General features: G+C 42.8%; 1 protein-coding gene across 1 annotated transcript; it reads right to left on the bottom strand.

The window, feature by feature from the left end:
- Positions 1 to 1,193: 1,193 nt before the first annotated feature.
- prdm8b (PR domain containing 8b) lies at positions 1,194 to 6,968 on the bottom strand. The gene is made up of 4 exons (XM_084024580.1): positions 6,546 to 6,968; positions 3,980 to 4,204; positions 3,249 to 3,480; positions 1,194 to 3,120 (listed from the first exon to the last, which is right to left on the bottom strand). The coding sequence occupies exons 2-4, from the start codon at positions 4,196 to 4,198 to the stop codon at positions 1,844 to 1,846; spliced, it is 1,728 nt and encodes a 575-aa protein (XP_083880706.1). The 5' UTR covers positions 4,199 to 4,204; positions 6,546 to 6,968; the 3' UTR covers positions 1,194 to 1,843.
- Between the last annotated feature and the right edge of the window lie 20,714 nt (positions 6,969 to 27,682).

Raw genomic sequence — 27,682 nt, 5'->3', positions numbered from 1 at the left:
AAATAGGGTTTTCAACTGTAAAAGACATTGCATGTCTGAAAGTTCGTCTTTCATGCAGTTCACATGCTGGCCACTTGATGGCGCTGTTTAACCATTTTACACATTTGGGTTTTGGTCTCTGCTGAAATATTCTCCGCTATTGATTCTTCTTCTTTTTCTTTAAAAAAGAATCATGCAGTTGTATTATCAGCAGTACATGTTTTGGTTATTATTATACGTCTACTAGTCTGTGAAGTTAATAGAAAATAACTTTAATCGCCGATTGTTCTTTTAAAGCTTTTAAAATGAAGGTCACAGACGGCTGGTAGATTATTGATATTAATATTTTTCACAGCTCTGTACGGGTCAGACTCCTCGCTGCAGGTAAAAGGAGCATTTCTTTTAATGGCTGAAAAGGTTAAACTGAATTCACCCACAGATTTCTGAGAAACTGCTCAGTTTGATCACTGCTGCGCTTCTGCGACAAAGACAAATTCATATACTTTAAAGGAAAATGAATCCCAAACGCGGACGAACAGTGTGTTTCATTCTGTAAAGAAAACTGACGGATCACGCTGATGAGAAGGTTGACGATCATCTCTTAATTTTGAAGGTTTTGTTCTGGAAAATGAAATACAAGCGCCTTTTCTATATTTTGAACATATTAATATTAAATATGTGGATATGTTTTCACGTGATATAATTGAAGCGGTCTCTCAGGGGGAAACTTCCGTAGCATAGACATCAATGCGATAGATAATAATAATAATAATACAAATATAATAATACAAATATAATAATAATAATAATAATAATAATAATAATAATAATAATAATAATAATAATAATAAGAGGTGAAATCCAATGTTTGTGTTCCTCTTTTCAAAAAGAAACCAACATATGAGGAAATAAACTATTAAATTCACTTTGTAGTGTTTTGTGTAATTCATTTTATTTGGGCTGAACCGACAATCTGGTTATTGTATTTTATTAATACTGAAGGTTGGCACTATGTGTGTCTTTTTCTACATCAAAAAAAATCAAACAGAATTAAGTAGGCTAATAAAAATCAGATATTTAGGCTTTATACATTTTTATGTAAATAAAATGAATTGTTGATGTTAAGTTAAAAATGCAAAATGAAGATTGATGGCATCAATAATCCAGAAATCATATATATCACTCGCAGTAAAATGAAAACAATCCAGGAAGGCCACAGTTGAAAATAAAGCTATTTTATTGTCAATGCATTCAACGTGATTAGATAAACTATCAAGTAGTAAATTTCCGCAAAAGGAAGAAACACTGAAACTATTCCCCACTGACACAAAATATTACACTTTGTATTTCAAAATCAAACAAATTATTTACACAGTGATGTATAGACTGCATCTTAAAATCAATATCATTTAATATTACATGCACTCTGAAATAAAGTCTGACATAATATCCCAACTTGTGTCCACATCCATCGACGACGTGAAAAACCCGCTGCGTTGTAAAACACAACGCGTGACTACATTGGTGATTCTCCTCTATATCTGCATTTATATGTTATAAAATACAACTTACTGTACATTTACACATATTTAAATCTTCACTCATTCTCAAACGTTTAAGTGCTTCATAAATAGATCCGTTTTTTTTTTAAAGTCAAAATGCATTTGGCATACACCCAAAACGTGACATTTGTACAGGGGAGAGAAAGTAAAACGGACCGAACAGGAATCAGAAGATCAGCGTCCAAAGTGAAAACAAGTGCGAAGTGTGTGGGTTTATTTTGTACTTTTTAAGTGGCCTATCTCCAAGTCGGACCGCTTAAATCCACGCGAGGTCACGGTCCCTCCTTGTGAGTCTTTGAAAGTCAGTTATGGGAGGTCATGTGACGTGACAGGTGATGCCGCTCCCGGAAGGACTCGTTGCAAATGGGACACTTGAGTTTCTCCTCGCGCCGCCGCTTCACCAGAGGCTCCATGGCGAACTCCTTTTTGTGGTGGGAACGCATGTGGTAAACAAGGTCTGAGGTCATGCGGAAGGAGGCGTTGCACTTGGCGCACCAGTTCTGCGCCGGCAGGCAGAGGGAGGTGAAGGAGGGCGGCAGGAGGGTGAGCGCCGAGGGCATCTGGAGCTGGATGGCCCCGGAGTTCTTTGGCCAGAAGGTGGTGGCGTAGACGAAGGGGTTCTGCTTGGCCATGCCGCCCGGCACGGGGCAGTTGGCGCCCAGTTCGGCGCCCTGCAGCTTGGCGGCGAGGTGGTCGGCCTGGTAGAGTCTGCTGGAGGAGATGGTGTCGCCCACTGCTGGGTGGCAGTCCAGCAACTTGGTGGGCATCACCAGCGGCGAGATCTGGGAGAAGGAGCGAGACGGCTGGCTGAAGGCGCTCTTCCTCTCGCCGCTGCTGCCCTGCTGGGTGACGGAGGTGAAGGCGCTGCCCATGGGCGAGGTCTGCGGTGGCTGGGTCTCCGACAGCACCTGCCTGATGTTGAGGTGCTTCTCCGCGGGGTTGCTGCTGGGGCGACCGCCATCTTTGTTTTCAGAGTTGGAGCTCTGGAGGTTCTTGTTGCCGCTGTGGTGTTTGAGGTTCTGGGGGTTCTTCTTGACCTCGGTGAAGGCACTGCGCTTGCCCGTACCGAGTTCTGTGGAGCCCGGCGGGGAGAAGGACTTGTGGTTCTCCTCCAGGCCGTACGCCCCTCTGTAGTTCTGCGCCGACGTCGCAAGCTCGTCTTTGGACTTGGACTGTGGAAGGCTGGGCCCTCGACGCTCCCGGTCCTCTACGTCGGAGAACTTCCTCTTCCCCGAGCTCTCGCTGCAGATCTCAGCCTCCTTGTCGCTGGGCGGGCTGGTCCGGTTGTTCTCTAGATCCCGGGCCAGGTTGTGAAAGTCTGTGGAGGGTTTGTTGGCGTCCTGATGGCTGCTGAGGCCCTCAGAGCGGCCCAGCTTAGGGCTGGTCCTGGTCGGGGTGGCGGTCGGGGTGGCGGTCGGGGTGGCGGGTGGTCTCTCGGCGCCGCTCTCTTTGCTGGACTCCTCGTCGGCGCCCGTGATGCTCTGCAATCTTTTGGTGCAACGGAACCGGAGATGGGCCAAGAACGGGAACTCAAACTGGAACCGCTGGCTGCAGTCTGGACACGAGTGGTGAGAGGAGCCTGCGAAGGAAAGAGACGGAGATGAGTTCAGCTTTGTACAATGTTTTTAAATGTGAGTTCAGACATGCTCACAGATTGTTGGAGTAAAATAAAGAGTCACAATCAGCTGAGGTTTCGGTGAAACTCACCTTTGCTCTTGGCCGGCGCTTGGCTGGAGCTGAGCAGCAGCAGGTCGATGAGGTCTTTGCCGTACCAGACCAGCAGCTCCTCGTCCTTCTCGATCCGGCGGAGCGAGCGGTACAGGAGCTGGCCGTTCTTCACGTAGGCCTCCAGGTTCTGCTCCTCTTTGTCCCGGGCCGACTGGACCAGCCGCAGCCACATCAGGCCCTCCGAGGTGCTGTTGGCCGCCGAGGTGTCCACCTGAACAAAACAAACATGCCCGTTATTACCTCAGCTGAAAAGCTCAAATAATTTGATGTTTTGTATCACCACTTATTGTTTTTAACCAAATGAAAATACTGCATTCAATACAATAATGCATTGAACAATTTGCATTAACCATGTAATACAACACATCTCAAGATCATTATTGACATTATTTACAATTATTATTGGGAATCTGAAGCAAGTTATTAAAATAAATAACTTTTCACTTGAACACAATTGATTTCAAATGCAATGGCTGATTGTTTCCTTTTTGCAGAGATAAATAAAAATCTGGAGGATTTAATGACATATATTTTTAAAAATGGACTGCAAAGTGTTGCAAATAGTGTTGCTGTTCCTGCATGGAGATGATTGCTCACATAAATAGGACAATATGTTATTACAAATAAGAAAAGATAATAAATAGTGGGTTAATTAAAAAAAAGCAAACATTCTGAGACTTGCATGAATATATAGAATAAATAAAACTCACCCTGAAGATGTAGGGCGCTGTGCGTTTGTCGGTGGATTTGAGGGCGATGAAGGCGATGCTGTCATACAGCGACGTGTGGCTCAACACGCAAGGCCCGAAAATGGCGTTTTCCGGGATGTCACACGTCGTGTAGACGCTCGTGAAGATGTCCGTCAGACACTGCTGGACCGCTTTGGCGTCCCCATCCCAAACCAACTTCTGGGAGCTGGACTCCTCCATCTCACACTGCGGGCAGACAGGACACACCGGAGATCAGGATGGGGGGACGCAAACACACGCGAGACCGTTTTCATCGACCGAAAATAAACCGTAAATGTCAACCTGAACCTGCTCTGCGTGCGCGTGCGCGTGTCCCTGCTGCTATGAAATCTCTTCCTGGACAGATTGGCTAAACCAGCTGTCAAGGGCGTCGTTTGGGGCCCGTTTCCTTTCTCTCTCTCTCTCTCTCTCTCTCTCTCTCTCTCTCTCTCTCTCTCTCTCTCTCTCTCTCGCTTTTTTTTCTTTCTTTTTGGCCAGACTTTCTAATTAATTCAAACCCCGTAATAAGTTCATGACGGATTCAGCATCCAGATAATGTGGTGTCCAAATGCTGTCAATTATATATATTAATTTAAAAATATAACAGACGAATTATTATTATAAGACATAATAATCTTTTGATATATTTGAGTTTTTGTTCTTGTGATTATTCTAGTAATAATAACAATTGTCTCGGATTATGTCACATAATGTTTTGATACAATATTTAAATAATCTATTATATTATTTTAAATAAACAGATGAGTGTAATATAATTTGCCTTCATAAAAAATAATACAAATAATAATATAGCTTTATAATATATAATACAAATATTTTTCATTGGGATTAACATTATTGTTTATTTATTCATTACTAGGCCTCTGTTGTGCTTTTCTGCTTAGCTGGAATTTAAAATTGGTGGCATTTTAAACGAAAACTATTTTTGTTTCTATAATATTCCTTAAGTGACGTGTGAAGTCTAGTCGTTATTTTTGTTATCACTTCATGTAATTCCACATTTTGTAGTATTCAGGCTTCGTCGCTCTGTTTAATTGTCTGGACTGGTATTACAGAATCTCTTTATTCCTCTTTATGAGAGGGAACGTGAAAGCCTCCCTCGGTGGGAGCCGCGGAGGTCCGTGCATGTCCAATGGAGAGAGCATGTCCAATGGGCTTCAAGTGGACTGTCAAAGTCAGTGATTTCATGTCAGCCAACCTTTCTCTCCTCTCTACAAGCGGCAGCGTATGCCGCCTCATTACCATAATCCACCACGTTCCCCTCCGAGACCGTAATTAAAGCAGCACGACCACTTAATTATTTCCGATCTAACCTCTCAATGTGTGTTTAGGCGTTCAGGACACCAGAAACGCTGCGCGGAGACCCGCACCTGATCCACGCGTGTTCAGCTGGGGACGAACTCCACGGGACACACGCTCGAATAATGTTAAATATATATATATCGAATATAAAAAGTAATAATAATGGCTTTCATCTGCGTCAGAAAGCTCTAATCGTGGAAAAAAAACTAATTTATTTTAAATAAAAATTAATTGTTGAAAAAAAAAACACATTTTACTCTGCTGTTATCAAACATTACAATAATAATAATAATTCAAAACTCTTTTGGGGCACAAACATGCATTATCACAGTCGCTGTGAGATTCATTTTTGGACGTTTAATTCTCCTGTTAACAGTTTAACACGTCATAAATCTCCGCGAAAACAAACTTCCAGCGTCACACGGCTTCTTCAAATTCCTTAATTGAAAAAAAAAAATGAAATAAAATAAAGAAAAATCTCAAGTTGGAGTAAAAGTTTTTGTTTTTTTTGCGCAAAATCGGGAAGTATGCTAACCAGGCGTTTGCGCATCTGAGCGATCCGGTATAGAGAAATACACAGATATTGACAAACGCACTCGTAACACCGACGAAGTGGGAACAGATTTCCAATACACGCTCTGATTATTTTCTTTCTGATTTATTAATAAAAAGGAGGGGACCAACTACCCGGGATGTGGCTGATTTGGAGCTTTTCATATAAACAGCCTATATATCTTCCTAAGAGGCTCAACAGCAGCAGGAAGCTTCTCTGGAGAATATTTTGCGCAATGGAGAGGATTTCTAAAGGCTGTTTATTCCCGGTACCGTAGAGAAGAGCACCGGACAGAAAGAAGACGGTCTGGTTCGGATAAGAAAGGAGAGATAAAGAGGCGATGAATGTTTGCACATCCAGAAAGTGGAGGAAAGCCGCCTGGCTCCCATTCAGAGCCACTGCGGGTGGGGTAGGTGGTGAGCAGAGACGGGGAGGGGGGGGGGGGGGGGGGGGGGTGTTTGACCCATCTGTTAAACCGTGCCAGGCTGAAAACTGTCCTAAATCAGCGCTGTGACAGAATTGCGGGTTTTGTCCGAAACATCTGCGGTTGTCTCTCTTTCAGCGCCCCGCATGCAGAACGCGTGCGCCCCCCGAAGAAGCCCCGTCCCCGGCTCTCCCGCTCTAAAAACTATCCAAAGCCCGCACACTGCTTTGCGTTTCGCCCAAACCTACCTTTTCAGTCGATGAGGAGCGCCAATAATCCACAAAATGAGCAGAGGGCGATGCTGCGAATCAAAAACCCTGTTTGCACTCCCGGAGGGTAAAAACAACCCCCCTCCCCCCAAAAAGCCCCAAAAAGCCCAGAAAGCAGGCGTCGGGATGCGGTGATGGAGGTGATGGAGATGGTGATGCGCTCCCGCTCAGCTCCGTGGTGTCAGTACATTTCCCCCCCGGTGTGGTGGAAGTGGCAGTGCTGCTGCTGCTGCTGCTGCTGCTGCTGCAGATACTCGCCTACTGGAAGTGAGCGGGCGGGGTAGAGAGAGCTTGACGGATAAAGGGAGGGAGGCAGAGAGAGAGAGAGGGGGAGAGCGAGAGAGAGAGAGAGGCGTGCAGATGGGGCCCGATGCTCTGGCTGACTGGCACACCGACACACACTTTTTGTTTGCGGCACATAATCTACCCAATGAGGCGTGTCACTCTCCGTCTCCTCCCTTTAACTCTTCACTGACCGACTGTCATTTGATGCGATTTATGGACGAGCAGAGGGATAAAGACCCCCCCCCCCCCCACCATGCAACCCCCCTCCTATTATTATTGTAATTCTAATCACAATAGTTGCTGGTTGTATTAGAATAAAGTGGCGTGGTAGGAGAAAAGAAAAGTCACTATTTTAAATGCAATTTGAGCTGGATGAGACAGCGAATGAAACACATTATTATTGTCATATTTTATTTGTTTTATTCATTTTTTCATCAAGCTCCCCCCACCAAAAAAATCGGGTGACACTCACAGTGTATTTAAATGTATGCTAATTAAACGGACTCCCTTTGTGGCTTCAACACGACTCTGAAGTCCTTTCTGGTCTCGGACATCCCGAGCGTGCAGCACCGGGGCACCGGGAGAACCCCTCGCCGCCTCCCCGTCGCGTCGGCCGGGGCCAGAGCAGCCGTGCATCCCGGGCAGGCCGACCGCGGACCTGTACTGTGTTCAGGCTCATTTAGGGGGCGCCAGTGTATAATTTGCATTGAGTGGAGGCTGATAGTTTGATTGAAGGCAAAGCTTCAGCTCAGGAGCAGCTCAGCACCGATGCTGATTCTTTAACTTACAAGAAAGCATTTCTGCACAAAAACAACCTCAGCACTTGATTAAATGTTATTTTTGAACTCGTTTTTTTAGTATCATAATAACTTGATCATATACAATCTGGAACGTTCCTTGACAGCAAAGCTTAATTCAGCTGCAATGTTAAGACTTAAATGACGAGTTGAAAGGAGATATTATCAAGTTTTCACAAACGTTGATGTTAAGAATAATATAACACGTTTAGCTCCCAAATAGATGTCATGACGGATCATTTAGTTTTTATTTGAATGTCGAAAATCATTTAATTGAGTAAATAATAAATGCAACCCTTGGGCAAATCATTTCCATACATTTAAACATTTTTTAAGAAATTAAATAAAAATACATAATAATCAATATTGCTTAAAGTGTATTCCCATTAAAGCAGTGCATTAGTCCACATTGATCTTTTGACACAATTAGAAAAACTGAAAGACAGAATCAATTACTTTGTCAAATATTTGTATTCAACTAAACACCACTTGTTGTATTATTTCTTCAATATAGAGGCACAAAAGACACTTTTTTATTTATTTTTTAAATTTCTGCTCTCTATTGAGAAATACAGTTTCAAAAGATAACTTTTAAATTTGAAATGGGACTTATGATGTATTGCATGACTTGAGAGGTCAAAGGTCACACTCGGCTACAAAAACAGCAGCACCGAAACAGAGACAAAGACAGTGAGCTTCTAGGCAAAGAAAAATGAGAGGAAGTGTTGTTGGCCAAACCGTTGCCCTTCAAATTAAACTGCTGGTGTGTTTCTACTTTCACTCGATCGTGGCTGTAAGTCGCTCAGCAGCAGCAGACGACACTGAACCCTCCTTTAAAAGGCTCAAGGCGTGATGAAAAACATGCTGAACGGTTGACACCAAAGTGACGACACTCAAATGTTTAAAGTATTGCACAGCCAAATACTCAAGGGAAAATATTTTAAATAATCCATTTATTCTATTTGAATGAAGAACCTTGAAATTCCTTGTCTGCTTCTTTTGTGAAATAAAAAAAGGAACAGAAAAGGACATTATTGCAGATGCGGTGCAGACGGCAGCAGGTTACAGGTAAATTAAAGGTCCTGTCATGGCCGAGTGATCTGTAGAGCACCAAACAGTTCTGCAGAAGGAATAAATTCGCACAAATGCTCTGGCAGTACAAAGCCACGAGTGATGAATTATAATGTTCACAGCTTGCTGGGAGCTGCTGCTTTCTGGCAAAAAGTTGCATACTCGTGCTTGTTTCATTCTCGTTTGGTGAAATGATTTACATTGTCAAATCATTTCTACGTGTGGACATGTTCATGAAAAATTTGACGAGTCTCAAAGATGATAAAAGCCCTTTGGTACCTGTGAAAGTTGTTAAAATGAAAAAATAAAGCCTTCTTTTAAATTAAAGGTCACTTTCTTTGAATTATTTTTGAAAGAAGCCTATTTATTTATTCATTCATTTATTTATTTATCTTTTCATGCAATGTGAAACAGGAACAGATGAAATGAGAAATGTCAAGAAATGATAGCAAATAACAGTAAAAATCACGGCTCTATTGTGTGACAAATATTTTTCAGTAGAATAATTTTAGCCATTTGTGATTGCCTGATCAGTTTGCTGCACTGAAAAATATTAAGACAGAAGAGAAGAATATAAAAGTTTTACAGTTTCAACAAATATTTGGTATTATTTATATTAAACAGCACTGCTTCTATCCGACAGCATCGTGGTACTTCCAGAGTAGAATGGACAATGAACTGTTTTCCACGTTGTTAGTTGTTATGGTGACAACACACGTCACCGGGACCAGGAAGTGTTTCTGAAGAGTTGGATGTCTGGCTCATTAGCTAGGTAGCTAATTAGCTAGGTAGCTAGTTAGCTAGTTAGTTAGCCAGCTTGTTGTTCTCCAGGGCGGTGGGGAGTGAGGCGGAGAGACCGTTAAATTCACCAGCCTGCTGTTCGGCTTGTTTTCCCTAACCAGTGTAGCATTAAAGCATGAATTAGCAAGATAGAAAACTAGCCATCCGTAGCCAGCTAGCATGCTAATTCCGCTTTAATGCTCTGCAGAAAATTAGACAAAAATAGCAACGTGCTTTCCTGCGTGAGAGTGGTCTGCTACAACGATTACAACAGTACATAAAAATTTCCGCTACTCCAGCGATTTGATTGGGAATCTCCGTTCTAGTCCTATTCAGGTTCTACAGTTACCCAACCTCCCGCCAAGAAGGCGACCGTTGAATATTTGTCTTAGCTGAACCAACAGCAGTAGCTATTTCACCTGTCCTTTGCCTTAGCATTAGCTAGATGCTAATAGGTTTGTCATCTTGTGTGCTGTACTGCCATGCAGACATATTTTAGAGAGCAAGAATTACACAAAACAAATGTCATGGATTTAATAAAATCCAGTATTGACAACCATATCTGGCGATAGTGATGGAGATAGTTTGGTTTCACATCTTAATCTCTCTGAGCCACAAAATTACTAAACTTCTGGTTATGTGTTATGGTCGCAGTTTGAAAAAGAAAACAGTTTGAAAAGCTTGTATTAACCTTGTAAATTGAAATAAAAACAAAACTACTTGGTTAATTGTCTCTTTGCCCATCCACCACACAACCTTCTCCAAAATCAAAAGCATCAAAATGCACGACAAACACATAATTCACAATCGGTATGGGAACGTTATGCACAGTTTGTTCATCTTTTCCTGAACTGAAGTTGCTATAAAGTAAAAATCATCAGTAAATAATGTATGAGGAAATCAGGTTGATGCTCCACGCCATCATTAATTCACCGTCATGCAAGTGCATGTGGGAACTATCTTGTGATGATAAATGCGCCCCCATCAATTATAGACAGAGTTTCTGACGGGATCATATTTTTATCATGGAGCAACAGGCATTCTTGAATATTTCCTCACAAAAACCCGAAGTAACTCAACAAAAACTTTATCTTCAATCTTCATCTTGTGATGCAATATTCAGATGTAATGATAAGCCCCCCCCCCCCCTTCATTCACCATATCACAAGAATGACAACAGAAGCTTTTGCAAATGGATTTCAGCAGCGTCCCGGACGTACCATCATCCTGTCACAGCGTCTCATCAAATATTAGACATGTTTTGTGCTTCGGAGAAAAAAAAGAGCTTGGGAGACTAATGCATTGATCTTCGATGGGTAAACACATCACAGGGAAAAAAAACACCCAGATGTCAAAGTCCTCAGCTGTGGACATGTTGACAGTCATTGTTTCCAACAAAGCTGTTTAATAAATCTCGCTCCACTTTGATACTGGTGCTGAATATGTTTTATTTTAATGGTACCACACACACACACACACACACACGTAAATAAATCAAATAAAAGGATGCTCCGTTCTTTTATGAAACAGCTCAATATCACACTTCTCCACCTGCAAATATTGCCGGTTCCAATGCCAGAGATCTTCCTGACCTGCAGTTGTTGACATGCTGTTTAGCAAGGCAATCCCCCCGACGTGACTCATGCATGTGTAGCAGTTGTCTTCAGTTGACAAAACATTCGTATAATGAAGACATGTAACCCAACTTTAAATGGAATATCACGTGAGCGTTTTGTTCAGCGTGTGCGGCTGGTTGGAGTCGGAGGGTGTAAGGAACACTGTGGAGCATAAAGGAGGTGTTTGTTTAATGACACAAAACTTGGATGATCTTCAATTCTGATGCATTTGTGTTATTTGTTCTGGACTGATGGTCTGCATCAGGGTTTTGTACCTGTAATAATGTGGCGGATGCAGATAAAATACTGAACAAAGGGAACAAGATAATGAAAATTTGTCTTCACCATACAAAGGATTTTTCTTTTCTAATCATCACAACAAAATTATTTATTTATTTGATTTGTCGCTCCAAAATTGTTTCTCATTGTATTCTATTTGTGTTCCACTGTTTTATTTTATTTGCATTGGCTTAATTGTCAAATCTTCGCCTTATACTTACCCTACAAATTGTCCCAGTGTTGCATCTGTTACATGCGCTCTTATTTCTGCTAATGTTGCCTTTGATAAATGAAATAAGGAAGTGTGAGGCTGCAGCCTGCACGGCTCTGCGTACTTGTGTGCACAGATGATGGTGGTTGATACTCGGCGTGGCTGAAGCACCAGAGACACGGTGTCCATGCAAAGTGAATAATGTAGTCAGTTACACCAGTTCTACAGTTAAATATCAAGAAATTCCGTCAGTTTATGTGTGGAGAAGTGATTAATAAAATAGTACTTTTGCATTCAGCTTCTCGATTTACACTTCGGTCTAGCTGATGAAATTAACATTTTTAGATATTGGTCACTTTTGTGTCACGTTTGGCGTCCGTCTTTTCTATTGTAAATACATTGAGATAAATTAAACCTTTAATGCCAGCCTTGTTGTGAATGAAATATCAAGTTAATCAAAGAAAGTTCAGTTAGTTTATCTGTATGAAATCTTAAAAACAAATTGAAATTCTACATGCAAAAACAAAACAAAGAGTCTTGCCTTTGCTTTGTTTTTGCATTTAGACTTTCAATTTGTTGGTTTTCTTGACATCGTGATGGAACAGAGGTTGGGAGATGATGGACAAAATGAGAAGGAATATATCTGCTATGAACAAATGCTGTTCTCTTTCCTCAAATGTTTCTTTATTTTAAACACTGGATAGCTTCACCTCTTAGCGCTGCTATAATGATGTAAATAATTTCTCATGCAGTGAATCAAGGGAGTGATGTTGGACCCAGCTCCCGCATCGTCTGATGGGCTCCGATGAATCGTGGAGGAGACCCTCGCTCCGAATGGAGTCATTGCAAACAGAGTACGGACGCAATGAAGAGTTGGAGGAAAAAGAAAAATAAGAATCAAATCCTTCACTGACATGATGGACGAGCAGCAACACGGAGACTGCAGACCTTCCAGTGTCTTTCCAATGGAGGGCAGAAGAGGAGAGGGAAGAGAGAGGCAAAGAAGTGTGGGATGTTTTTGTGTGTGTGTGTGTGTGTGTGTGTGTGTGTGTGTGTGTGTGTGTGTCAAAGAAAGACAGAGACACACATGAGGAGTCGACTCCTGTGATAGTGGAAGAGGATGTGAAAGCTGTTGGTATGAGACAGAGGATGAAGAACGAGCAGCGGTGAAAGGCCTCTCCGCATCCAAGAGTTTTTTGGCTCGTTTAACCACGTTTATGGGAATAAATGTCAATGCTGCTGCTCAGTCTCGGTGATGTAACACAACAGTGACTCAACCTTCAGCCAGTTCAGGATAGCGCTTAAAAATGTGCTGCTTAAATCCTCCTCTGTCACACGGGAAGCTAATGTGCCTTTGGCTCACGTGGAATAAAGACGAACTGGATAGTAAAAGTCAAAGTTCATCTCTGGTCATATCATTCACCTATTTGACAACAAATGGCGAAACAATTACAAAGCAATCAATTTATTCAGTATTTTTATAGGAAAATCAAATATATTTTTCTTCCTGGAAAAACAAATATGACGCATGCTCACATCAGCTAGAACTGAGCATCAACCGGACTGCACAGAGCTAAAGAAGGTTGTGAGTAAATCTTTCGTTAGCTAGCTCGCTAGCTAGCAACAGTATGGCACTGTACCTGCAGGTGTTCGACAAACATTGTTCTGCTTCCCTTAAATACCATGGTTACGGGACCGCTTTCTTGAATTGATTCACTTTGAGGAAAGAGGTATCGGTGACAGAGAGCCAAACAAAAAGCTGAGGTTTTCAAAAAGAAAGTAACACTATGTTAAAATAGGCAAAATCTTGTAGTTGTCTTGCAGAGTGTAAAAGCTAACCCAGTAAGATGCAGACTCTTGCGAGATGGTTTATGTTTGGAACTGACCTCAAATGGTTATAGTTAGCATCAGCTCGTCCGGCAGCTTGGGTTTTTGCAATTTGTCGGTTACTTTCTAGACATTTGTTTCTGGGTTTGAACAGCTATGCTGTTAGCGCTAGCTAACACTAACACTAGCAGCCATAAACAAGCATCTATGATTCATTGTTTGATCATCCAAACAAAGAACATTTCTTGTGGTGGCTTTTCTAAAATTAGCACCATAGCCTGCTAGATTCTATTATATCCAATTTTCAAATAAAGTTGAAAAATTGTCACTCGTTGCAACTTGCAATGATTTGTGTCGCCAGTAGGAAACAATGGATGTGGAGCTGAGAGACATAGACTGGTAGTAGGCTATTAAGTATTGGAGACGGACTATCACAAAGGTGGTTTTGGTCTTTTCATGAGATTTGTTGACAATAGAAAATCAGGACTTGGCCTGTTGGCTAAACCCACAAGTTAAATTAATTTGAAAAAAAAATTGTCACAAGAGTTGGGTTTGTTACAATAACCAATTTAGTTGTGATGTAAAGCATTTAAAACCTAATTTGTGCATATACAATACAAACCACATCAATGCGTGAAGATGGACTGCCGCACTGGCAATAATCCCCACATTTAGCTTTGTATTAACCAAACACTTTAATCCCCACACTGCACGTTAAATTAACTCGTCGTCCTCGGTGGACATCAAATGGATCTGGAAAAAAATGAAGGAAATTGACAAAAAAAGAGAAAAAAAACAGAGGGGCACTGAAAAGAAAAAAAACTGGGAAGGAATGAATTAATAATGAGCCACTTTTATATCGGATCCAGCGATTATACAAATGGGGGAAACGGCCAAAAAATATTCTGTATGGCATATGGCACTTCAGCTGCCATATGTGCCAGTTTTCACAAAAATTGGCAATGACGTTCATGATGGTCAGTAGTAACTGCCAAAAACACAGCAAGGCCTGAACAGAGGGAGAGAGAGAGAGAGAGGGAGAGAGAGAGAGAGAGGGGGGGGGAGGAGAGGGGAGGAGAGGGGAGTAATGCTTCAATAGCTTTGTTGGCTGGCTTGGACGCTCTCTCCACAGCTTCTGGTGCTCCAACTACAAAGAGACGGGGAGAGAACGAGGACAAGACAGAAGAGGGAGAGAGAAAGACAAAGAGAAACCACAACATTTTCTTCCTCTGTTCGATCTGTTTGCTCTGTTTGGAGAACAACGCCACTCGCTCCCTTAGTGGACGAATAGCTGGTAGCAGGTACAGCAGCTAAATCAGGAACTCATATTCCCTTTTTGTATTTCACCACACCTGCAGAACAGGTGAACCATTAGGCATGATGGGTTAAAATATAATGCCAATGTCTGAGGTTTGAATGGTTATATTTAAACATCTCCCGGTCTTAATACTGATAGTAGTGACACCTGAGAGGGATGGGAGGGGTTCCTTTGGAAAGGAAGGGGTTCATCCCAGTCCACCTCCTAATGCATTACACAGCAGTTGATATCCGACTACCGGAGAGGCTGAGGCTTTTAGAGCCCCCCCACCCCTATGCAGGTTACTTTGGTCTTGCGTGTAGATTTTGGGGGGTACGTTCGATACCAAGGTCAGAAGATACAGAAAGAAATCACCTCTCAGTGCATCACCAGTGCTGGGAGGCGGGTAGACATACACTGTACACCACTTCCATATGGAAAACAAAGGAAGAAGAGAAAAAAGGTAAATGACTTTGTTCTCAAGCTCTGGTTAGTGAGAAGATAAACGAGGCAAATACACAAATTCATCTCTTCCAAGAAAATAAAAAGTGGAGGTGTGATGACTCTCTCATGGCGTTTTCACACTCGGCCCGCTTGAACCTGAGGCACTTCGTCCCAAGAATTTGGAACAATCGTACCAGGAGTGTGAAGGCTGATGTCACACCTGGGTGGGGGTCCAGAACAACAGTCTCATGGTGGCAAGTCTTGTGTTTTTGGATATTTGGTACGTCACTGGATGCATGAAAAAAAAAAAACAATTCCAATTGACTTTTCACTGGCATTGCTTTTGTTCTGAATGACACGAAGAAAAAAAACAAATTTGTGTCCCATTTTGTGACTATTTCGCGACCTGCCGTGAGACGCTGTCAGAGAAAGTGAGGATTCTTTCAAAGTGGTAAAGACGGGAAACTTGACAGAAATACTTCTTTCTCATGATCTCTGCTGATTCCGTAATCAAACGAGTCTCTCCCGTTCCATACTGACTGCGAAGCACTCCTTTTGAAGATTTTCTGTATATGAATCCTGTTTGTTTGTTGCTCATCAGCTTTATTCCCAGGAGCCCAGAACAACCTGGCATCTGCTCCAACGGCTCGTATTCTGGGACATTTTTCAAAAGGACGGTGAACCCTTCTCCATCCGAACCACGTAGACCATCCAACCGCTGAATGCGACCCGGTCATGCTGCTATCGAATGAACAGTCAAACAAGGGCCAACTTTCCCCTTCTGTGGCGAATGGGATTCCAAAAACAAAGTGACAAAAACTTCTAACGGTGTGGGAGTGGTGTTGTATGTCCCAGAAGAGGGACGAGCGAAGGGGCCTGAACCAAAACCACCCCCCACCGCTGCCACCTCCTCCCCAGGCAAGCTGCCAGAGCTGCTCAAGGCTCAGAGCTGTCCTGAGCCGGCATGGCAAGGCTTAATGTTCCAGGTTCCTCTGGCCTCGGGGCATCCTCCCGTACACAACCCAACGCACTCAAACACACTCTGGGAAGAGAGCTGCAGGTCGGCCTCCAAACTCTTCAAGCGCTTCCTCTCACAGAAGCAGGAGAACTCAAACAGGCTGAATCCCCCGATTTAAAAAGTTGAATAAGTCACTGATATGATTCTTGTCAGATGTGAAGGAGAATGTTGCTCTTAGTAAAGTTACTGCAGCGTTGAGCATCCTGTGTATTCAGGCAATACTTTTCCAGTCTTACCGTAAACTATAAATATAAGTTAAACAAATAAAACCATTACTGTTGCCGTGTGATGTATTATTTTGTGTTCCTCTTTCATATTCCTGTAGTGATGATGGGCATCATGCTGTTTTATCACATTATTATTACTCCGTCCACATCGTCCTAGTCCTGTGTGAGTAGAGCTCATGTCACCAATTTTAATGTTGAACTTCTGTTTGAGAGTGTTTCAGGGATGGGGGGCGGGGGCCGGGGGGCTGTGTTGATGCAGCCAAAAAAAAAACTTGTGAGATGAAGATGACAAATGATGTGGAATGCCTCGAGGAGGGGCTGTCAGCTACCGCAACACTACTCGCCTCCTTTTCAGCCTTCAGAACCGGCGGTGGCCCCGACCCCGGCTGCAGGGGCCGCCGCACAAAAACAGCAAATCAAAGCCAGCAGCAGCAGCAGCGAACACACAGCCGGGTCCCGGTGGGCAGCGAGCTCGAGCAGGGGGCATGAGTGTGTTTCAAGCTCATAGTGGGACACAGCTGCTGAGTGCAGGGCATCCGAAGTGTGTTTTCGGGTGTGTGTGGCCCCTTTCAGGCTCCCTGCACGGGGAGAACGCTGCCTTTCATAAGTGCATCAAAGTTTCATCTCAAAGAGACACAAAAACACACAGAGACAGAACAGAGAATGTGAATCCAGGGGGGGAGAGGGTTGGCTGACAGACTAAAAAAACTGGAATCAAAATAAAAAAAACCTGTGCAGACTTCGAAGAGAGGGCGTTCAGGTCAGGGAGTTTTTTTTTAATGGAACGTGTCCGGTGAGAAAGATTCAAAAGATAAATTCAAACCGAAAGCCAATGAGGTGTTTTGACAGCGAAAACGGCATCAGCGAGGAGCAGGACCTCCATCACCTATAGGAGGAGGATCTCCATCAGCATGGAAGAGGATCTCCATCAGCGAGGAAGAGGATCTCCATCAGCGAGGAAGAGGATCTCCAACAGCAAGGAGGATCTCCATCACCTATAGGAGGAGGATCTCCATCAGCATGGAAGAGGATCTCCATCAGCGAGGAAGAGGAACTCCAACAGCAAGGAGGATCTCCATCAGCAAGGAGGAGGATCTCCATCAGCGAGGAGGAGGACCTATATCAAATGCACGTGGCCAGAGAGATGATGTGCAGCACAGATGCAGCTGTGGTGGAAGTGACACATTTTCGCCACATGGCTGCTCTGGCTGCGGTCCGAACAGGAAGTCAAGCAGGAATTTTGTTTTAACCCACTAGTCCTCAAGACTTACTCGTCTGCAGGATAAATTAAGAATAAAATGGGTTTCTTTATCATTTACTAATATACTGTTTTACCAGCATCTAAATGTCTGGTTGTCATATGTTCGGCCGTCAGAATCAATATTCCAAAAGACTCAACTCACGATCATTTCAGAGACAAAGGTGTTTCACTTTAGTGAGTGACCGTGTTAACTGATGACTTTCAGCCGAAAGCATCCAAGGTCAGTCGGAGTAATATTTGTAAATGATTGAAAATTGATCCAAGTATTTTATTTACAGAATGTCATTTAACACTATATTAAATATATCCATAAATAAATAAATACGCCGACAAGAAAAATAAATAAATAAATGTAAATATAAATACTCATGTATTTATTTCAGGGAACATTTATTTCATTGTGCCAGTTTAAGGCACAGTGTAAAAAAACAAGCAAAAAAACCACGAGACCTAACTCACTCCTTTCTTAGAAATTGTTTTAGCGCCATTTGGCTAGCATGATTTCAATGGTGGAATTAATTAATAAGAAAATAAATCCCTCTGGATTTGCAGTAATGCCTCCCAGGGAGCTAAAGGGGCCAAGGGGGGGTCACCATCCTTCGACATGCCGGCAGTCACCAGGGATCCTTTAACTTCTGACCCTGGTTGACATGGATAACCATGTCTGACCATAATCGCTTTGAAGCCCCCCTCTCCTTCAAGACGTTTAAGCCGAGGGAAGGGCCGCGCCCTTAATGAGTGACCCTCGGTTTTAACGAAGCACTGCAGCGCCCCCCCGGCACCTTATTCCCTGGACTTACTCCAGGGTCATGCACCCGGGGCTCAATCGACCTCATTCTGTGTCATGTCAGGGCACAAGCAGACGGCGTGGCCCTCCTCACTTTCTACGTGGGGGAGATTTCACAGCAGATTTACCTCATGACCACCAACATCCTCCCCACCGCTCTCTGGGGAATCCCCCTAATTCCCACTGTGATCTCCTTTGTCTTTGTTGTTGTCTGAGCCTGGCACGCACCCTGAGCCACCAGTCCCGGGTTTGTCTTATGCGGGGGGGGGGGGATTTTTTATTTTTTTGGGGGGGGAGGGGGGAGCACAAGGCATAACGTGTTAACGGGACGCCTGCCAGCAGACAGGATGGTTGTGTAGGACCGGCTCTGAGATTTAATTGGTTTCATATTCTTGGCCTTGATTGTGCAAAGAGGGAAGAAAAGCAAGTGAAAGGGGATGTTACAAAAGCCTTGTTTTATAAGTTCTGTATAATGCTGAGGCCTGCGTTGTGTTCAACTCCAGAGTTTAGAAAACCGAAGGTGTATCCATTCAAAACGTCCTGAAGGAAGTTGGAGCGGAAAACACTTGCTCTGAAGCGAGCAAATGTCTCGCTGCTTCGCCAAGAATGTGACCCGTTGAAACGTTTTGGCCTCGGTTCGAGTCTGAGCTTCGAATCGGAGCATTACATGCACACACGACCCCCCCCCCCCCCCTTCTCTTGTACTTGAGTGGCGTTTGGTGTTAAGCTAACATGACTTGAGGTCCAGGCACTGCAGCTCAACGTCCGGCTAAATATTGCTGAGATTGGCCCGAGTTTACTGGTATTGTAAATGCGCTCGTTTAAATACCGCAGCCTCAGAACACACATCCGGAGCGCTCATTACTGTCACAGCCCTTTAATATTGGATTAGCGACCCTTTGGATATTAGAGGATGACCAGAGAAGGAGGCTGGAGTGATTGCCAGGAGGGATGTGCGGGGGTATTTTACCCACCATCCATCCAATCCTCTTATGTTCGCTCTGGGAAAACGGACGCCGTGGCCCGGACTCATGTCATCCTATGTGGCCGGTAATCGTATTAAAAGTTCACACAGTGGTCCGAGATGAAGAAACCGCGCTGTGCTGTGGCTGTCCTCAAAGGCATCCCGCATGATGGGAGGCGATGCGGGTCTCTGGTGTACATTACAGGGACATGACTCCAGGCTGAGATGGAGCTTGTTATAGCTGATGGTCCCATGGGTGCTCACAGGGTGATTTAAAGACACTGAGGGGACTCTAACAGAAGACACGTCCGCCCGCTGGACTGAATGTATCCGACAGCTTCAAACTTAGTGAAAATAGATTTCTACTTTCTTACAAATGGTTCTTGAGCTCAGTTCTTAGAATGCTGATGAACCAAACATGTATCGAGAACTTTAAATGAAAGAAAAATTCTGAGCTAACAGACTTGAAAAGAATCATCACAATATGAAATTAAAATGAATTACAGTAACATCTCTGGAGATACTCTTCTTTCACTCATTAAATCTGCTCTGCTGTAATGAACGTAAGATAGAAATTAAGTGAAGATTCGCCATATCAACTTCAACGTCTATTTCTTGTTCTCAAAAGTAAAACCAATTCTGAAGTGCCTTAAACCTGCATTCTCTCTGATGGCCATCAGGGGGCGACTCCTCTAGTTACAAAAAGAAGTTTGATTGAATGGAAGTCTATGAGAAAATGACCCTTCTTCTCACTTGATTTATTATCTCAGTAAACATTATAAACATGAGTTCATGGTCTCAATCTCTAGTTTCCAGTCTTCTTCAATCCAGCATGATGTTAATTTTGTAAATGATGGTCTATTTAGAGTCAAATAGACCAGAAAGCAGGGGATGCAGAAACATGGCCAGAACAATACTACATTTCAATTTTATGAACTGCCATGATACGATGTGTTGTGTACATTTTCCTGCCGTTGGACCAAACAAGGATTCCATCCATCCATCGTATACTGCTTATCCTGTATTCAGGGGCGTGGGGAGGCTGGAGCCGATCCCAGCTGTCAATGGGCGAAGGGTACCCTGGACAGGACCCAAACAAGGATTATCTTATCTTATTTTGATATTATTCGTGGTCCCCAGAAGAGTAACTATAATGTCTTTGTGACCTTCTGGCACTTATGAACAAATAGCATCAACTCAAGAACAACAGATGAAAGAACTTATCAACTGTGATGTTTCTCAGTTGATTCCTGAAGATAACGCGCGGCTGAATTCACTTATGCTGCCCAGCCAGCGATGTCTATTCATGAATGCTCTGATACTTCTACAACATGTGTTTCCTCTCACTCAGGCTTGGCAAAGAAGGAATGTGCTGAGGTTATTGATTATACTTGTGAGAACTGCAAGGAGTACAGTATTTTAGCTCTGAGCAGTGACTCTCTTAACCAACAAAGTCATTTCTTTCACAATAGGGGAATTTCTCTGGCAAATGTTGGCCATTGGTTACATTCAGATCTTGACTTGGTCTTTAACATTAGAGCTTGGGAAGTCAAATTAGACACCGCTGTTGCTTCACTTCTTGAACCATGTGAAGCTCTTCTTCTTCTTCCCTTTTGAACAACAAAGATGATATAAATTCAGAAGTATAAAACAAACCCATTATTGATCCTCACTGGCTGATTTTCTGATGTTGCTCTAGCTTTATTAAATAGGTATATTTATCATGTCGCCATCTTACTTTAGCATGTTAGCATGCTAACAGTCGGTAATTTGCACTGAGTAAAATGTACAGCTGAACTTGATGGGAATGTCATTTTGCAGGGAGGCTGTTTGGTCATAAGCAAGTGAATAAGGATTTTCACATGATGACACATGATGATGAGTCATTTCTCTATTTTCAGACAGAACGCAAAGCAAATGTTTAGTGATGTCAATGTGGTTGGATGCAAATTTATTGGAATGGAAGCTACTAAAAGGGAATATCATCACAATATCTAGATCTCCAACAATGCAAAACGCATTAGAAGAATATAAAATGTGGTACAATACAGATTTTTTTGGCTCTCGTGTGAAAGAAAAAGCGACTCAAAAATACACCAATGACCGTTTATTTTCAAAGGTGCTGCCAAAGAGCACGAAATGGAGATCTTTGAAAGTATAACTTTAAGATATTCTATCTCTTCAATCAATTAAAAAGCCTCATCAGTTCAAGTTCAACATCCCATGGCTTCCAAAAGTTACACATGTAACATAACACACATAACATTTTTGCACTAATTACAGGTTCAGATTTGACAAAGATGCAGACTGTGTGTCTGTAACATTTCAGTTCCGTAGCAGCACTACTTTTTTGACCTTGCTGGCAGCCATCAGGCAGAACATCCTCTCCACTTCAGCCTCCAAGTTCAGGCTGTTTTTTCCATGTTATACTTCTGTCTTGTCCAGCCGTCACTCAGGCTCAGGTAGAGGCCCCCCCGCCGGCCCCTCAAGGCCATGTTGCTAATCTCTGGCGACACTGCGGCAACGGCAACGTCTCCAGTCGGCGCTCTGGAAACCTGAGCAGGAAAAGGCGGCGAGGAAGCAAAGTTGATGGGGACTTGGCGGTCGACTGGCTACGAGGGCGAAGCACGGTACTGAAAATGGCAGCTGTCAAGAGATGTGACGCTGAGGGGGAGCAAGCGAGGTCCAACCCCCCCCCCCCCCCCCCACGCACACACACACACACTCCACCGCCGCCTTGGTCTGTCTGAGGATTTTGTCACATGCGTTAGATACTTCTGGTAGTCAGAGTAAATGCAGACAGGCAAGCTTGTCAAGTTGAGTGAGGAGGTATGTCCGTGCGTTAACTCATGTGTGACTGCTTAGGTAAATCCATTAAAGCACTGAGAATGGGGGGGTATTCATTTATTCAGCCAAATCCGAGGGAGCAGGGGATAAGAATATCTCATCACATCTAAAATCATATTGCAACTAAGATATTGGAGACATATCGGGAATACAGATAAGAATGGACCAGTAAAACACCTTAGACATATATGGTGGTTTCTTTCGGAGGTATGAATCTGTGATCTTGAATCAGAATCAGAAAACTATAATAAAGGCGAATATTATCAAACATTGCTCAACAACAATGCAAACAGTATTAAGTTAATATACAATGTGGTCAATCATAAAAGAAAAAGAGATGACATATTCCTATAATGAAACCTATTTACAAATGTGTAATGTCATACTGGATCTGCATTAATAACAGAAATAAAAAAACGTAATAGAAATAACCTGCTAGAATTTCAAAAACAAGCAAGAAATGCTCAAAAATATAACGTTTTAAAATCTTTGCTCAATATATATCTCAAAGTTTGCACCAAAACTATTCAACCACAAGGGTCATTGAGTTGCCATTCTGGAGCATTCATTTATATCACATCTTCTTTATCATCAGATGAAGTTCACATTTGTATATTTCTGAGCATTTACAGGGGTCTAACCTTAAGTCCTATTCATTTAATTTAAAGCAAAAAGCACCAACAAGATTTTAGGTTTTTAAATGGGGTAAATAAAATGTCCCTACTTAATGTAAAATCCAATGCTGATGCTTAAATAATACAAGCAAAAAAAAAAAAAAAAATGGAGAGATGAGCGATATAGTGATATAAAATAATGGGATACATGTAGCAGTTCAAAAAACACTAAATGTTATAAAAGTCTTTGGGAAACTCCTGGATCACAACCCAAAATGGATCCCTCGCTCGTTGGCAAATGGTTGAACATTCAGTCAAACTTAACAAAAGTCTGTTATTCTCGATCTCCTGCTGCCAAACAAGCAAACGGAACTGAACATATAATCTCTTTGCAAAGGGGGGGAATGATAATTTTACATTTCTAATTGAGCGACCATGAAAACTATTCACAGAACCGGGACATCAGATATACTATAGCACTAAATATACTATATATACTTCAGCTAAGTTTGTGATCCTTAAGACCTTTACAACACGCCAAGATTATATCTCTAGGGCTTTTATTTTGAAAAGTAAGACCAGAGGGACCCGGTTTGCATGCCTTTCTCTCGTTCAGATTACGGAGCTTCCTTGTCGCTTCAAGAATCGCTTGAAAAATTGTATGCAGCTTTTTCCTCAGCGTAATATTTGTGTTCTGTGTGAAAGAATTCATGACAAAAGACACAAAAGTGTGTAAAGGCCTTTACTGAACGTGCATTTAATGTTACATCTTTCCCAATTCCCACAACAACCCTGTTTCTGACTAAATAACTCTCCCATACAACTAAACTACACTCCTGATTATGTTTCCATGGAAACGTCTCTTTTTTGGCCAAGTAAACAGTTGAAACACGTAGTTAATGAAGAAAACAAAAGAAAAAATAGTCAAATTTAACTACATAGTTTAGTTCTGGCAACAGTTAGTTTTAGTAAAAAAAATCATGGATTGGCCTAAAATTGGCCTACAAATTTAAACAAAGAAGCAACAAATTCTAACGTCTGTTCTGGGACCCGTCCACCAGCCAGACCTCCTCCCTACGTGGGCTTCCATGGACTCGTTTGAAACTAGTTTGTGATAGCAAACGTAATCCATGAGGAAATCCTTTCTCTTTGAAACGTAATTCACGACGCGGCTTTGTTTTGCGTGGGGAACTGAATATTTTGGGAAACCATGGCGACACCGGAGCACCTGTCCCTCCGCGAAGGTCGTGCGAGGCCAAACCCTCTCTCATCCAACAACAATGTGCCAGCAAGTTTTTCATCTAACACTGGAAAAGTGCAAAGACTCCCGTGACAGGCTGGAAAAAACATTGGCAAGATGAACTGTGAACACGGCAATTGTTCTTCGCTATCTTGCTCCGAGCGCCCGGAGCGGTTTGAACCGGGGCTGGTGGAACAAGAGGAAGGGGGGTGGTTGCACTGGAGGTGACGAGGTTGGACGGATTATTTGCTGCCAACTTAAGCGACAGCAAGGCTCGTGCACTTCCTTCTTCTTTAAAGAAAAGTGTTTTCCCCCCCGAGGGACAGGGCGCTGTGGGACGGTCATTAAGCTGTAAAGGGCTGGCGCTCAGCAATCAGCCCCCGTCAGCGCTGAGCCGCGCCACAGCCTGACATGTGAAGCAACAGCTACTGGAGTGCCTCGTCCGCTCGGGTCTCACATCAGCGGGCCAACTCTCCGTCTTCGCTCTCTTTGTCTCCCTTTGTTCCACTCACTGTTTCTCTTATGTACTCATTCAGTCAAACACACACTCGGATATTTGTTGAGTCACCCTCGTCTACTTTTTTCTGAACTCACACATTGGCAATTTCAAACAAATCAGAGAATAATATTTGCCACACTACAGCAACAAAATAGCATTTTTGCATGGGGGACTATTTTGTTCAGGTGATCCTGTTTGAAGACTTGCATCAGAGGAAATCAAGTCCATCTTGGTTTGTTGCAATGACAAATGTTTGCCAATAGAGGTTGATAAAGGTGGCGTATTACTTAATGTCGCTTTAGCTCATTTTCCTGTGAAATCATTCTCATCATTTGAAGAAGTAGAACACTAGTATTCACACGAGCACAGCCCTCATCTACGTCGGTCTGTGACCAGTATGACCTGTTATCCACCAAAAAAGGATCCTGGAAAAACAGGAAGTTAACATTGAAGAACCACAGAGCTACTGGGACGGCCTTCAAAATGGCTGACTAGACTTCTGGTTCAAGTGAGGATTGAGGAAATATGTAATAAGAGACTTGGGATGTACTTAAAGGTTGAGTAGGTCATTTGGAAAAAACAGAGATTTTGACTTTGAACGCATTGCTGAACCGAAAAGGTTCCGCCCCCTTTGTTCAGCTCGAGATCAGCAGAGTGCTGTAATCAGGCAGTAAGCATTGACAGACAGGCAGGCCGTCATTATTATTCTTATCGGGTTTTTACATTCCTGCCACAGATGAGGATTTTTGTTGTTGATGTCAGAGCATTTAATTCATTCATTGCTATCGGTAGGTTACGAGGAATTGAAGTAATATAACAGAAAGTATTTCTGAATAGAATCACCTACTCTAATGGCATTATATATTTTTTAACCTGAAGCAGTTTTGTTGCCCAACCGCACATTCCAAACGTTTAACGTGAACCTTTAGCGTCAAGGTAGGATGCAAACGACGGCCGTTGCAGTGGAATACAACAAGCAGGGATGACATCATAATGACAAATGGTGTAAAGTATTTCATTGCCCTCTGGGTATGTCATGCAGGACGTTTATGATGAGAAAGGAAGATTGAAGACGTTCACAGGATTAGCTCTGTGATCACAAGCCGTGTGTCAATCAACAGTCGTGGGTTATGAAACGTCCTTGAGCAAGACTCTGAATTCCCAACTTACACACTGAGAGAGTCTCAACAAAAACACTCCGGAGACGCAGCGAGCCTCGGGACGGCGCTCTGACACTCATCTGCGGCGCTCTGGACAGGAAGGTGAGCAAACAATCACCAGGAGCAGGTGCCTTTTGACGTACAAGGCTGCCAGCGCAAAGGCTGCATGTCAGCCGAGTAAATAAAACACAGCGAGGGGGGGAGATGGATGCAAACTGATGGTTGTGTTTTTAGACTCGCGGCGGTGTCTGAATAGGGAGTTGAAGCAGGTATTCACTGCTTGTCAGTTCAATAGGAGAGCAGGTGTTTATGGGTAATATCTTCATTCAGGATGAGAACAATTACAATAAGAGCTAAAGACAAGTGAAACCTTCACAGAGGGTGGCAGCTGTATAGTTTTCTATTATTAACAGTGGGCTCCAATTCACACAGCAATCCCATTTCACGATGCAGCTCAGTAGTTTTAATTGCAAAGCTTAAAATTGTTGCTGTTTGGTCAGTTGGTTTACGCCGGGCTGCAACCCGCAAGAAGAGCCGGCAGTCATTTTGTTTCTACAAACATGGGGTACGTTGAATGTCGACATTTCTGAACCCAAAATACAGTAAAAAGTGCAACAAAGTTATGTGACAAACGTGAAACAGTTTTACGCTGGCCCTGTGATAGACTGGCGTCCTGTCCAGGTGCACCCCGCCTTCGCCCAATGATAGCTGGGATCGGCTCCAGCCGCCCCGCGACCCTGAATACAGGATAAGTGGTAGACGATGGATGGACAGTTTTACGTGAAACAGAGCTACGTAAAACAGCGTTACGTAAAACAGCGTTACGTAAAACAGCGTTACGTAAAACAGCGTTACGTAAAACAGCGTTACGTAAAACAGCGCTACGTAAAACAGCGTTACGTAAAACAGCGTTACGTAAAACAGCGCTATGTAAAACAGCGCTACGTAAAACAGCGCTACGTAAAACAGCGCTACGTAAAACAACGTTACGTAAAACAGCGTTACGTAAAACAGCGTTACGTAAAACAGCGTTACGTAAAACAGCGTTACGTAAAACAGCGCTACGTAAAACAGCGCTACGTAAAACAGCGCTACGTAAAACAACGTTACGTAAAACAGCGTTACGTAAAACAGCGTTACGTAAAACAGCGTTACGTAAACCAGCTTTACGTAAAACGGCTGTATGTAAAACGACATTACGGAAAATAGCGCTGCATAAAATAACATGTGTAAAAGAACTATGCGTAAAACAGCCCTACATAAAAAGAATCAAGTCAGTTTTGAGACCCCAACAGCGGTCTCCTGGGTGAAAGTCCTGTGTTTGTTTGTTGATCCACCACCCCTCCCCCTATACTTAAATTTGCTATACTTTACACAACATTACACACAATCGGAAGATCAGCAATCCATCCCGGCTCCTCCAGTTCACGTTTAATTTAGGCGGACTTGACAAAATGTAGAGCTAGCAAATCCAAACCCCCCACACATTAACTTTTGCTTGCACTATAATAAAAGAACAGTTTGCTTCCCAAGCGAGATAAAACTAATAGATTTCGTGACTTCTTCATGATCTGCAGTGAGACCGTCTCTGGTTGTGACATCTGTCTGGTGAGTTCGGTATAAAAACCTTGACAACAAACTCCACAGTTTTCTGCTTTGGAAACTCTTTGCGGTTTTCAGCTGCCCGACTGTTTTTATGACTCCACCGAGTAAACAACTCACGTCTAGTATATAAAAGCTTCGTGTCACAACAATCAATTTATAATAAATATTTGGAATTCATTGTTTATGTTTGCCTTCCGAAATTTTGACAAATATTTGTGTCCCCTAAGAAATATTTCAGGGTTCGGGAGACGTTATTTATGTATTGATGAATACAAATGTAAGCGATG

Source organism: Eutrigla gurnardus, assembly GCF_963514095.1.
Source record: "Eutrigla gurnardus genome assembly, chromosome: 13".
Lineage (NCBI taxonomy): Eukaryota > Metazoa > Chordata > Actinopteri > Perciformes > Triglidae > Eutrigla > Eutrigla gurnardus.
The sequence above is the reverse complement of the archived record's forward strand: the minus strand, read 5'-3'. Positions and strand labels throughout refer to the sequence as shown.

Excerpts from the sequence above, each read along its gene's own strand:
- prdm8b (XM_084024580.1), bottom strand. The coding sequence starts at position 4,198 with ATGGAGGAGTCCAGCTCCCAGAAGTTGGTTTGGGATGGGGACGCCAAA. Across the intron at positions 3,481-3,979 it reads CAGCGCCCTACATCTTCAGG|GTGGACACCTCGGCGGCCAA; the intron begins GTGAGTTTTATT and ends TGTTTTGTTCAG. Across the intron at positions 3,121-3,248 it reads AGCGCCGGCCAAGAGCAAAG|GCTCCTCTCACCACTCGTGT; the intron begins GTGAGTTTCACC and ends TTTCCTTCGCAG.